The following is an 11,701-nucleotide window of genomic DNA, read 5'->3' on the forward strand; positions in this document are numbered from 1 at the left end:
CACTCGCGCAAACTTGCTTGTCCTCCTCAGCATCTGACCTGATCTCTTGCCTATCTTTGCGCCAGTCGACCCGCCCATTGTCCGTTTCTCCTACCTGCAGCTGAACCCCACCGCTACCGGTGAACATGGCCAACCCAAGGCAGAAATTCCCCAAATCACAAGAGCTAGAACCAGACGTTTCCAAACACTTTTTCATGTGTCAGAGCCGCAATCCTTCTGCCTGAACCGAACCTGGATCCCCCGCTGTTGCGCCCCAAGCATTACTAAGTGCTGTTTCAAACCCAACTACAGAGTCCGGAAAAGAAACCGTAACATGGCCTAGGGTCCCTCAACCTACGTGACAGACAGGGTCGCTTCCATCCAAGCGTTCCCTCTATTCGCAAATGGAACCAATTGTAGTTCCTTGGAAGCCATCGGCAGGCCTTGTGATACCCATCCAAGTGTCACCGGTTTTGGCCCCATTTTCCTTTCTTGTCATTTCATAACGGCTCCCAAGATTGATTGGTGACCATGTCCCCCAGAAATTTCCAGGTTCCCATAGCATTCCTCTCGGCCAGCCTTGCAAGGCTAATGGTCTCGACCGCCACCACATCATTGATATGCCCACAGGCCTCTTGCACCGAACGCTTTGTACGAGGCCCCAACCGACAGGTTCCTTATTCTGCGTCCGAGGCAGTGGTTTAAGTCTGGCTCAACAACCACGCTCGTTTTCCTTTGCATAGGCTCTGCCGATAAAAAGTTTACAATCCATGAACATCTTGCGTACGACTCCACACTAACATGTTCCAAGAGGCCGCCTATGACTCTATAGTCTCGGACTTTTTCTCTCATTGGACGGTAATCAGTTCCACGCGACGTGCTCAACCATCGAATCTATTCGACCCTCATTCGTGGACACAACAAAGCTCTTTCATTGTTTTGATTTTAGTGCTCTCATGGGGTACAGTGTTTAGGCATCGATTCCTCTGTTGTCGCGGCCTACCCCACGTCCACATCGAGCGTTTCTCTGTTTCGCGAATGTCCGTTGTACAGCCAAGGGTTATAGGGCGCCCTCATTCCTATTTGGATAGCGAATCAGCTCTCCAACATGGGCTGTAGCATCGATCATCGGAGCGGAAGAGGCACTCAAACAAGGCAACCACACGGAGCTGCGCTCTTAGCTCTCTATTAAGTCCTGCTTCGCTCACATCCGAGTACCCTTGGACGTTGCAAAAGACGGTGGCAGCCGGTCGTCTCTCGTACGAGCGCTAGATCCAACTAGAAGTTTTATTCTCTGTAATAGCATCGCGTACGCTACGTAGCACTTTACTGCATTGTCATTGGTAAGATTGACGTGTTTTCTACGACATGCCATCATGTTTTGAAAGCAACCGTCCGTTTTGAATAGCATAGAATGGGCCCCACGAACTTCACAGGCCAGCCCCTGAGGGTTCGTGCGCCCTTCACCGTCCTCGAATTCAGTTCCATCTCCGTGAGTCACGGGTATTGATATCTTTGTTGCGGTCAGGGGCTTACGAGTACGCCCTTGGAGCCCAACTCATCGCCCGAGCTGGCTACGGAGTAGTAAAAAGGCACGGGGTCGTCCTCTTTTCCCCGACATCTCTCAAGTCTCCCCCAAACTATCAAGCAGCAAACAGGCAATGTCCAACATGCGCGTCGCTGTAGCAGGTAAGAATCTCATGCATGTAACTAAGTATGACACATACACTGACTTATTCCTTCCCAGGCACCTGCGGGCTAGCGCTTTCGATAGCAAGGGAAATTCACAATTCCACAAGCCACCAACTTGTCATACTGTCAAGAACAGTAAGTGCCCGTCAATAGCTTATATCTCCAACTCGGGACTGTACTAAGGTGCCATAGCATCAAACGGGTCTTATATCGCAAGGATATCAGTGTCAAGTCGTCGACTATAACAACCCGTCTTCCCTTCAACATGCGCTCATGGGCGTTGACACTGTCATCTCCACAGTAACAGGCAACTCTCAACTGCGGCTCATCGAAGCAGCCGTACAGAAGCGAGTGCGCCGTTTCGCGCCAGCTGAGTTTGAAGGCCAGCCAGGACTGCGAGCTCAAAACGACGTGCTCGACCGCGGCAGGGATGCAGCTATGGCCTTGCTACATTATTACAAGGGTTACATACAGTACACTGTGTTTGTCTGCGGTATACTGTATGAGAGGTTTGCTGTCAACGGGATGATATCTCATCGGATCGGCGCCAGTACCGGATTTGGCAGCGAAGGAGACTACATCGCTGATGCCCGGAGCATGACCGCAATAGCACCCAGCTGGGACGCTGGACAGAACCTGGCGTGTCTGTGCTTGACTTCCGCGTACGACGTTGCCCAATTCGTCGTCAGGTCTTTGGATATGCCTACTTGGGCACCAGAGATGTCCATGTGTGGCGAGAGGATGACCGTCAGTACTCTCGTGGAGACCATCAGAGCTTGTAGAAGTATATTCGCCGTAGCAATATTCAACCAGGCTCTTCAGCTAACATTGCACCAGATCGACCATGGAATAGTATCGTACATCAAGATCCTGCAAGTATGTTTTCCACCTTGAAACAGTCGAAGTAGGCGATTAACTCAATTCATAGACCTTCAGTATCAAATGCAGGCAGCGCTTACCGAAGGCGACACCGCACAACACCGACGCCTCTCTCCGCTTCTCGCCACAGCAGAGGGCCGTTACGACTTCGCTGTTCCAGCATATCTCAACTCCGTTTACCCAGACATAACGCCAACCCCTTTCCGAGCTTGGTTCCTGCGCAACTGGGCTTCGGTGCCTTGATCTATTACCAGGCGCTCGACATGCTTCAACGATGCCTTGCACCAAAGCTGCTGAATACTCTTGATACATGCACTCACTCAGTGCACCAAATTGTGGGCTCTGCGGCGTCGATTAAGCACACGTACACCAGGCGTTCATCGTTTCTTTCTTATTTTTTTATGGGATGGGTTTACATATAGTAACCACGGCCTTTAGGGGAATAGAATTTGTAATACGTAGCTGCACACAGAATGGAAGCACTTTTATCTTTGATGTCACATTCAAGTCAATTCTTTTCGTTTTACTAACTCTGGTGCTGCATGTGCTGACAGATTAGGACTTACAGCAACATGCCCCCGCAGCTCAGGGCCTCACCCTTCCAAAGCACGAGCCAACTTTAGTACGTTACTATTGACCATTTCTGCAGATCACTAAGCATATCCCTGTGTAATGACGCTTGCGTCCACTTTAAGGGTTCACGAGCATCCTCGTAAAGGTGTGCGTTGTTTTGACGTCACAGTGTGGCGAAGAATCCGCATGACATAAATATCGCAAAACATCATCGAAAAGTATGTTCAGCATCAACGAACATCAGAATCCAAACACATAAGATATATCATCTCGACTTCAAACCAAAAATGTAAGTATCACCGAGGTTCACGCTCATACGCTAGTCTCTTTCGTAGCTTCAAGGACGCTAACATCGGCAACAGTTTCCATCACACCTAAACATCACAATGGTCTCCTCGCAAACCATCGACGAGCGCAAAGCCAACCTGCCGCTCCCCGAGCAACCGCCCGTGGCTTCAGATTTCAACTCAGCCGATGAGCGCACCGTCAACGTCGGCTCTGGTGCTGTTGGACCTGACATCTCGTCCGGTAACAGCAAGGGAGGGAGAGAAGGTCATGATGGCTTGAGTGGCATTCCTAATGATGCGGTTACGCGCGATCAGAAGCATCACAAGGGGCTTGAGGATACGACGGGTAAGGACTTTGGATATCCGGCCAAGAACGATCCTAGCGCTGGGGTTAAGGAGTAGGGTATTGAAGAGATTCAATGAGGGAAATGCAGGGTTATGCGCCGTTTGGGATACGCTGAGTTTCCTCGAGATGTATGTGTGTCTTACTTATGGGTATTGGAACGGTTATATGTTGATTGTAGGAATTACCGGTCTTGGATGGCTGTGTATGAATTGGACGACTGTATGACAATATATCATAAACATCCTATCTTGCAGTGTGTTTGAATGCTGAGATTTGTCTTCGCTTTTGTAAGTTTCTTTTGTGCAGCATATGAAGGGTGCATACAATTGGTGGTGAGGTTCTAATTGATTTGCCACTCCGAACCTCAATACCAATACCGCCTCATCGTACCTGTACTGCACGGGTCCTGTGTTTTATTCTAACTTTGATGTTTCTCGTTTGAGTATTTACCCCAGTTTTTCGGATATTAGATACCTCTAGCGGGGCTGTCGGTTAGGGATTGGATGGATGGATTGACGTCACAAATAGAGCATCAGTCAACATCCATGCATGACGCAACGCCACGCCATATGTTACGCCATGTGAGGAGCATACATTAAGGCGATAGGTACTCTGGATCACTACTGCAATAACACAAACATCTTGTTCATATCCAATCGTGATACTCACTCACGTCTCGAAGTAGCTCAAATACAACCCCGAACATATCGCTAATATGCCTACTCATCATGGACAGAAGGTATGCGTTACGTCTTACCCTATTCACGCAAATAGTAACTCTGCGATGCCCTCTCTCAAATACAATTGCAACAGCAGGACATCTCACTAACCTCATCTCTACAGGTCACCACCGACCCCGAGTCAACCCGAAACCCCATTCAAGAGGGCGTCGGCACCGTGACATCTGACTCCCTAGCCGCCGACTCCATCAACGAAGGCGGCTCATTCGGCAAGGGCAACCCCAAAGCCGCAGCATCAAAGCAGCCCTCCTCGTCCACGACGACAAACACTACTGACACGTCGAACGCAAAGACGCTCGACCCCGCTATCGATGCGCACTCACGCGAAGCACAGGAGGGATGGAGCGAGGAAAAATCCTACCAGTCCGCCAAAGGGCTCGGTAAGGAAAGCGGCGTAGGTCCCACGTACAACTCCACCGGCTCGGGCGTCAACAGCGCTGGTGACAAGCGGGGCGTGTCGACGGGCACATCTGATGGGTTTGACGGCGTTCAGGGTAACATTGCGCCTGCCGGTGTGTATGCGAAGCAGGACCTCGACTCCGGCGTGTACAAGCCTAAAGGGAAGAATGTCACAGAGGATAAGGAACTCAAGGGTAACAGCAAGTTCGCCGAAATTGGGTCCAAGGACGATCCGGCGAGGGCGGCGGAATTGGCGTTTGCGAAGAGAGATGCTGCTGCTTCTGGCGCGGGGTCGAATGGAGATATTGCGCAGGGAGGGGAGTCGAAGTTTAGTGGGTTGCAGGATGAGAGTGCGTAGGGGTTGATGTGATTAGTAGGGCCGTGTACCTTGGGTGATTACAATGGGCATTTGGCATATATTGAATTATTTCGCATACTGGTGTGCGCTATTTTCCTGAGTATCACTACCTATCGTGAGTATAAAGGAAGAGAGTGAGAGTGTAGAGCACGTGGCGGACCTTCCCAAAACAGCCTCTTCCGCGGGCACGGACGGCAGCCGCAGCCGTACCGCAACTCAAGGTGGCCTTTCGCGATAGGTGAGCCTCGCATAACTCCAACTATCCAACGTCGCTCTTTCACCTCCCAACGCACTCCATTCTCCCGCGGATTCACGCCTTTTCAAGTCGTGCTTGGGTCTCTAGTACCCGCAGTGCGCGATTGAGTGCCCAAGATGAATGGTTATGGGGATCATGGCGGCAGCGAGGATGCGTTTGGTCCTGCGAAGGGTGGGATCGTGTCGAGTTTCGATGCTTTTCGTAAGTGTACTTCGCGTTCAAAGAATCAACTGCGCACTTTCAACCGTGCTATAGATTTCAAACTAACAGCTATATAGCTAAAACCAAGAAGACGTACCTCGTTCAGGGTCGCAATTCCTCCGCCTGGACTGTGACGCTCATCCTCACATGCATCTACCTCTCCTGGTCCGAGATATCGCGCTGGTTCGCCGGTACAACCATGCAGTCCTTCTCCGTCGAGAAAGGCGTGTCACACGATATGCAGATCAATCTCGACATTATTATCGCCATGCACTGTGCCGACCTGCACGTCAATATGCAAGACGCGGCTGGTGACCGCACGCTAGCCGGTGACCTACTCCGTAAAGACCCCACCGCCTGGGCGCATTGGACAGGCAAGAACATGGAAAAGGGAGTTCATGAGCTGGGCAAGGGGGATAGTGCGCCGGCTTGGGAGGAGCTCGGGGATGTGCATGAGCAGCTGGGGAAGGCACGGAGGAAGAAGTTCAGTAAAACACCGAGGGTTAGGGGCGCAACGGATAGTTGTAGGATCTTCGGCAGCTTGGATGGCAACAAAGTCCAGGGTGATTTCCACATCACTGCGCGAGGCCACGGATACATGGAATTTGGGGAGCACTTGGACCATTCCAGTAAGTCTGCAGCATGAAGTGGAGAGTAGCTCCAGGACGAAGAGACCGCTAACTTTCCTTCCAGCGTTCAACTTCTCCCACATCATCCGCGAAATGTCTTTTGGCCCCTACTACCCCTCCCTCACCAACCCGCTCGACGATACCATTGCTGTAACCCCCACCCCGGACGACCACTTCTACAAATTCCAGTACTATCTTTCCATCGTGCCGACCATCTACACCGATGATTCGTCCCTCATTCCTCTCCTCGACTCCGTGAACCGAAACCCAAAGAATCACCCTGCTTCATCCATTTTCCACACCACGCACGCCATCAAAACGAACCAATACGCCGTGACTAGTCAGAGCCACACGGTTCCGGAAAACTATGTCCCCGGCGTTTTCGTCAAGTTTGACATCGAACCGATCATGCTGAGTGTGGTGGAGGAGTGGGGTGGTTTCTGGCGACTAATCGTTCGTCTTGTGAATGTTATTTCGGGTGTCATGGTGGCCGGCGGATGGGCGTGGCAGATGTATGACTGGAGCCTGGAAGTCTGGGGCAGGAGGCAGAGGAACAGAGGTGCGGATATGGGCATGTTGGGAACGCCAGGGCAAGAGAAGAAATCCTGGGACTAAGTTACTCTATGCAAGCTCGAGAGTGGAGGGGTAGCGAACAGCGGGGGGGCGATTATGGCATTTGCGGCGTTTTTATGGTTCCCATTTCATGTGGATATTTGGGTGGAGTTCCATATGGTAAAGTCTGATTAGAGTTCGTTTTCGACGGACTAGTGAGTATAGGTGCTATTTACATACCAATATCTTTTCACAGTTGCCCGTTTTCTGCAACAATGGGTCTTGTAGGTGGGATAACCTCGCTTCACCATGTTCAGCTCTTTCTTGCCACGGCACATTCGAGTACCGAGAACTCTCGTATGTCTGAAAAATCTAAACAGTCTATCGCAGAATATCCATGGAAGAAAGCCTATCCCAGCGAGGACAGACTATCAGCGACACAAATGAGACTCTTGTGAAGAAATGAAAACACTAATGGAGAACGCAAGAAGTACGGAGCGAGATAGGAAAAGCAAGCTCAATCCCGCAGGCCCATCTCAACAACACGTAAACCTATCTTGATATTGAAATAGCCGTGGATCTATCCAAAGTTAACAGACGTAGCAGCAATGGGTAGATGCGTTGTAGAATACCTTGACTAGCGGACAGTATTGTTGAAAGTAAGTGTATTTCACCAAAGAGATCTATGAAAGCAAATGCAGAAGTACAGCAAAGCAACACAGAGAAACAAGGAAACAAAAGCAACTATGTAGAACGCGGAAATACAAGCAAACAAAGACCAAAGTATCAAAAAAAGCGTAGACAAATGGAAACCGGGGCCGTAAAGTCGTCAGGTCCGCAATTTCCATCACCTCCAGCCATCCAATCTCCATTTCACTTACTCTCCTCCCGATCCTACTCCTCTCACATCCAGTACATGGTACGTCGCCAGTTCTCGAACCTTATCCGGCCACCTGAGTGGTCTTTCACAACTTGAGCCGGGGATTGGTCCCATCTGGCCTGGATCCCGTCCCTCATCCAATTCGCCATATGCTTGATGACGTTCTCTGCATCCTCCTTGTCTTCCTTGATCTCTTCAACAGTCTTTCTCTGGTTCTTGCCACGTTGTGGGCGCTTGCGCTCGGTCTCAACCAACTCCTCGACTTTCTTGCGATGTGTGTCGTAGTCTCCACGGTGCTGGTTGTCGGGATTGTACCAGGCGCGTAGGTAGCAGCGTCCGCGTTCACATAGGCGGTCGGCGTAGTAGGCGGGCGAGGCGTAGGATACGCCCAATGTAGCTCGGACATAGGTATGACAGAGATTATGCGTCTAGAAGGTATTAGTACGTGCCCATAAGGGTTTTGTGGCTTGAAGAGTCTTACCAGGTCTTGTAACTCGTCTGTTGTCATCTCCATTTCGTTCCGCAGCACAAAGTAGTGGCAAGGCCGCGCAGTACCCTTGATGCCATTGTGTGATTGCAGATAAAAGTCGGCGAAGTAAGGTGAAGTAATCACATTGTCCACGAGGAGTCCTGGTTTGCAGTTGCTGTTGTGGTTCATCGCGTCTTTTTCATAGCGGGGGAAGAAGCGAGTGCTATGTCGCTTGGTAACAATCACCGCCGTCGTCTTGAATCTGGGCACCTGTTCCATATTTAGCTGTGTAGCGAGGGCAGCGAAGGCCTTTTGAATTGTTGAAACTTCTTTATCAATGACTTCGTCATACTGGCTCGTGCTCACACCATCGCGATAATACAGTACGTTCTTCGGAAATGTCCGGTGGAGTCTGTGCCAGTCTCGAAGAAGATCAAGTATAAGCTCTCCGAAGTTCATGATGATCTAATGCTGTTAGTGATTCTCTCTAGTAGTTTTATGAAAAGCTCACCTCTTGCTTTGCGGGTTGCAATTGAAGCTTGCCACGAAATCTTCCACCGCTAGGTTCAAGTGAACCGACAACAGCTGCGATAGATGGACTACCCTGGAGCGCCCCGCTTCCTGGATGGGTTACATCGGCCCCGAGAACAAGCGTGTTAGACAGCCATCGTTGTACGCCTTGCGCGGAGTGATTGATTCCAGCCATCTTTAGATTGGCCTTCATGGCAACATTTGCCAGGTACTGTTGAAGATGGTGTGTGTTGTTCCAATTACCCCCTCTGGGTTGGAGATTGGCTTCCGTAATACAGATCGACTGTAGGACGAAGACCTTATCTGTGAGATACTTGAAATTGGAATAGAAGTTCTGGTCTTTAGCCTTGACAAGCAAGACCACAATATCCGGTATCCTATTGTTCTTGTCCTGGAGGTATCGTTGAAGGGTTTGGTGCAAGGTTTGCTCCCTGCTGTCGTTCAATGTGAGTGGAGCACCCATTTTATAGGCTTGGGTGCATACTCCGGTCACTTGTAGCTGTGCATTGAAATGCTTCGATAGGGCATTCACTGAATTGCCGTTAGGATGAACACCTGGTCCAGTGATCAGTTTCCAGTACAAATGCTCGACCTTCTTGACGAGAAATCTGGTGTTCATGAGATCCCATCTTCCTGAGTTCGAGTTAGGGTTCTTGCCAGCTGCCGGCGACGAATACATGATCGTTGAGTACGGTAGTTGAATAGAGGGTATCTGAAGCATGATTGGGTTTAGCCGTATCGGAAGACATTTAGCGAGCTGGTTTTGTGCGTTTGTCTGGATGTGAGCGAGGCCTTCCTGTTCGATACGAGATCGTATTTCCATGGGAGGGCGACAGGCCTGTCGATGGAAAGTATTTGCAACATAATCTGGAATGATCTTCGCATAAATTTGATCTGGGATGATACGAAGGTCTTCAGGTGCAATCCAGATTTTTCGCAAGGCCGTGCCCACGTTCACCGCTGGCGAGCTAGGAAATTGGAGGACCCGACCGTACTCTGTTTCAATTGTTAGTAATACGCGGACCGAATATATACTTGCACTTACGCGCTTGCTGGTACTGTTGCACAGTAACATCAGTAGTATGAGCCGGAATGACGACGCCGTCAACATCCTTGTGCTCCCACTCAAACTTTTCGACATTGCATGCCAACCCGAAACCCTGGATCGTCTTAATTCTGAAGTGTTGAGCGTTCATACTAGAACTCTGCGATTTAGCGTCCTTGCTTTTGGCACCCCTGCAATTGGAATTTTTGCAATTGGGATGCTTGCACTTAGTGTCGTTCCCATCGCGAGCGTAATTGACATAGACACGTACGTTTTTAAGGGCTCTCTTGACATTGTCGAGAGAACCCCCAAATGGCCCGCTGCCGTTTTGTAGAACCTCGCTAACTAGTAAAGGCCTCCAGAACGCGCTATTTGCCGGACTGACATTGAGAAGGATATTTCCGATTGTGGGTTTGACTCTGTACGAGTATCCTCTCATGGCACGGAGAGGGGCGATAGCATTGCGTTCGTTCGTTCGTAGATCGAAGAAAGAATCGCGGACGTAGAACTTGTGGTTGTTGAGGTGCAAGGTGTTATTGTTGTCGATACACTTGGTCATGATGGTGTTCATGGCATTCTCTGCTGCGCTTGGATCATAACTGGCTGGGGTGGGATGATTCCTCTCGGCGTAGTTCTGAAGCCCCACAATGTCGACCTGTCGAAGGTATTGGAGGTTGAGATACGCAGTGGTGCTTCTATCAACTACATCAATGAGTCGCCATTCAGCTCCGACCCCGGTATTGGTGGCTCCGGGCACTACACGTGGACCTGGCGCGTGCTGGTGCAGATCAACCCAAGAGATGATGGTGCCGATGTTGTCGGTAGCAAAGTTGTTCTGATTGTTTCTCAGGAACGGCACTGCCTGAACAGCGGTCGCCATGTAGCGCTTTCTGCCGGCGCGTGACTCTGACTCCGGAATGTTCAGAATCTGATACTCGTAAAAGACAGTTTTCGGATCAATGGAGACTTTGAAGTAGTTCGCAAGCACTTCGTTCTTGTTCGTCATGGCCCGGAGTCCTGTCCTGACTGGATACTTGAGGTTACCCTCATAACTTGACAGCTTTGAGGCAAGTCCTGGATTGACGGCCACTGTGTTCCCAGCTGTATACGTAGAAGCGTGTGGAGTAGGGGCAGAGCGTTGAAGTTCGGCAAAGCTAATTGCTGGCGCGTCCAAAAGGGTTGTGAGAGGAACAGCTGCAGCGAGAGGCGGAGCCTGTTGGCCACCGCCTGGGGGACGTTGGTTGTTGTTCTGACCACTCATCTTCGTGAAAATAGAAGATCAGATCTGAAGCTGTGTGAGAGTTTCTCTTCCACGATTCTATACGTAGATATACAACATTAGAAGGTGCGAAGTTTGCTTGATGTAAATCTCGCTTGTCCAGAAACTACAATTGTTAACATATGATGCTGTTCACAGAAGAATGGAACAATTGTTAACTTCCTAAGAAACCTTCAGAAACAATCTGATTAGACTGGGGAAACATGTATTCGCAGGTCCCATAGATTGACAAGCCATTATCACTCTAAGGAGGCCTTCCGTTGATTATTAGCAATCATCGTAGGTTGGAAATAGATGATGAGTAGGCGAACCTTTGCCGTTTCTTGGAGTGATTTTACATGCTTGATAATTCCACGTAGTATTCGCACTACTCCGCGCGTGAGGGAAACAGCGCAGTTAGAAGGCAACATCTTCGAAGCAAGATGGATGCTATTTGCGGGCTCAAATCGGTGACGACTCAATAAGCAAGAAACCGGCTTTACATCTGAGAACAGTGGTTTCCTTGAAAGTTAGCAGCTGTACTTTGCAAACGGGTTGAAGGTCGGAATGCGACTCACCTGCTTAGTGGCTTGATCCCTTACGCTCGCAAATGAGGTATCCGTGGGT

At 49.9% G+C, this 11,701-nt stretch overlaps 6 protein-coding genes across 6 annotated transcripts; 5 read left to right on the plus strand and 1 right to left on the minus strand.

Moving 5' to 3' along the window:
- Window positions 1-688: 688 nt before the first annotated feature.
- K460DRAFT_89288 (uncharacterized protein) lies at window positions 689-1,141 on the plus strand. The gene has a single exon (XM_040938786.1). It carries the CDS (start codon window positions 781-783, stop codon window positions 1,096-1,098), a length of 318 nt encoding a protein of 105 aa, XP_040791904.1. The 5' UTR covers window positions 689-780; the 3' UTR covers window positions 1,099-1,141.
- A 508-nt stretch (window positions 1,142-1,649) lies between these two features.
- On the plus strand, window positions 1,650-2,793 carry K460DRAFT_354199 (uncharacterized protein; the record flags this gene model as incomplete). The annotated part of the gene is made up of 5 exons (XM_040931765.1): window positions 1,650-1,668; window positions 1,727-1,806; window positions 1,864-2,455; window positions 2,509-2,547; window positions 2,600-2,793. 5 exons carry the CDS (start codon window positions 1,650-1,652, stop codon window positions 2,791-2,793), a joined length of 924 nt encoding a protein of 307 aa, XP_040791905.1.
- A 504-nt stretch (window positions 2,794-3,297) lies between these two features.
- Window positions 3,298-3,996, plus strand: K460DRAFT_305386 (uncharacterized protein). The gene is made up of 2 exons (XM_040930008.1): window positions 3,298-3,412; window positions 3,486-3,996. The coding sequence occupies exon 2, from the start codon at window positions 3,510-3,512 to the stop codon at window positions 3,810-3,812; it is 303 nt and encodes a 100-aa protein (XP_040791906.1). The 5' UTR covers window positions 3,298-3,412; window positions 3,486-3,509; the 3' UTR covers window positions 3,813-3,996.
- Window positions 3,997-4,344: 348 nt separating this feature from the next.
- Window positions 4,345-5,298, plus strand: K460DRAFT_365231 (uncharacterized protein). Its single transcript, XM_040933142.1, has 2 exons — window positions 4,345-4,495; window positions 4,600-5,298. Exons 1-2 carry the CDS (start codon window positions 4,472-4,474, stop codon window positions 5,251-5,253), a joined length of 678 nt encoding a protein of 225 aa, XP_040791907.1. The 5' UTR covers window positions 4,345-4,471; the 3' UTR covers window positions 5,254-5,298.
- A 327-nt stretch (window positions 5,299-5,625) lies between these two features.
- Window positions 5,626-6,954, plus strand: K460DRAFT_376002 (DUF1692-domain-containing protein; the record flags this gene model as incomplete). Its single annotated transcript, XM_040934830.1, has 3 exons — window positions 5,626-5,710; window positions 5,788-6,339; window positions 6,404-6,954. 3 exons carry the CDS (start codon window positions 5,626-5,628, stop codon window positions 6,952-6,954), a joined length of 1,188 nt encoding a protein of 395 aa, XP_040791908.1.
- An 840-nt stretch (window positions 6,955-7,794) lies between these two features.
- Window positions 7,795-11,329, minus strand: K460DRAFT_428875 (Piwi-domain-containing protein; the record flags this gene model as incomplete). Its single annotated transcript, XM_040938300.1, has 5 exons — window positions 10,610-11,329; window positions 9,817-10,324; window positions 9,724-9,767; window positions 8,253-8,705; window positions 7,795-8,199 (listed from the first exon to the last, which is right to left on the minus strand). The coding sequence occupies exons 1-5, from the start codon at window positions 11,075-11,077 to the stop codon at window positions 7,795-7,797; spliced, it is 1,878 nt and encodes a 625-aa protein (XP_040791909.1). The 5' UTR covers window positions 11,078-11,329.
- Between the last annotated feature and the right edge of the window lie 372 nt (window positions 11,330-11,701).

The sequence above is a fragment of the Cucurbitaria berberidis genome (genome assembly GCF_010015615.1).
Source record: "Cucurbitaria berberidis CBS 394.84 unplaced genomic scaffold K460scaffold_2, whole genome shotgun sequence".
Classification (NCBI taxonomy): domain Eukaryota; kingdom Fungi; phylum Ascomycota; class Dothideomycetes; order Pleosporales; family Cucurbitariaceae; genus Cucurbitaria; species Cucurbitaria berberidis.

Bases quoted from the DNA above. Each gene is read 5' to 3' on its own strand.
- K460DRAFT_89288 (XM_040938786.1), top strand. From the start codon at position 781: ATGTTCCAAGAGGCCGCCTATGACTCTATAGTCTCGGACTTTTTCTCT.
- K460DRAFT_305386 (XM_040930008.1), top strand. From the start codon at position 3,510: ATGGTCTCCTCGCAAACCATCGACGAGCGCAAAGCCAACCTGCCGCTC.
- K460DRAFT_365231 (XM_040933142.1), top strand. From the start codon at position 4,472: ATGCCTACTCATCATGGACAGAAG. The intron at 4,496-4,599 runs GTATGCGTTACG...TCATCTCTACAG, and splicing joins CTACTCATCATGGACAGAAG to GTCACCACCGACCCCGAGTC.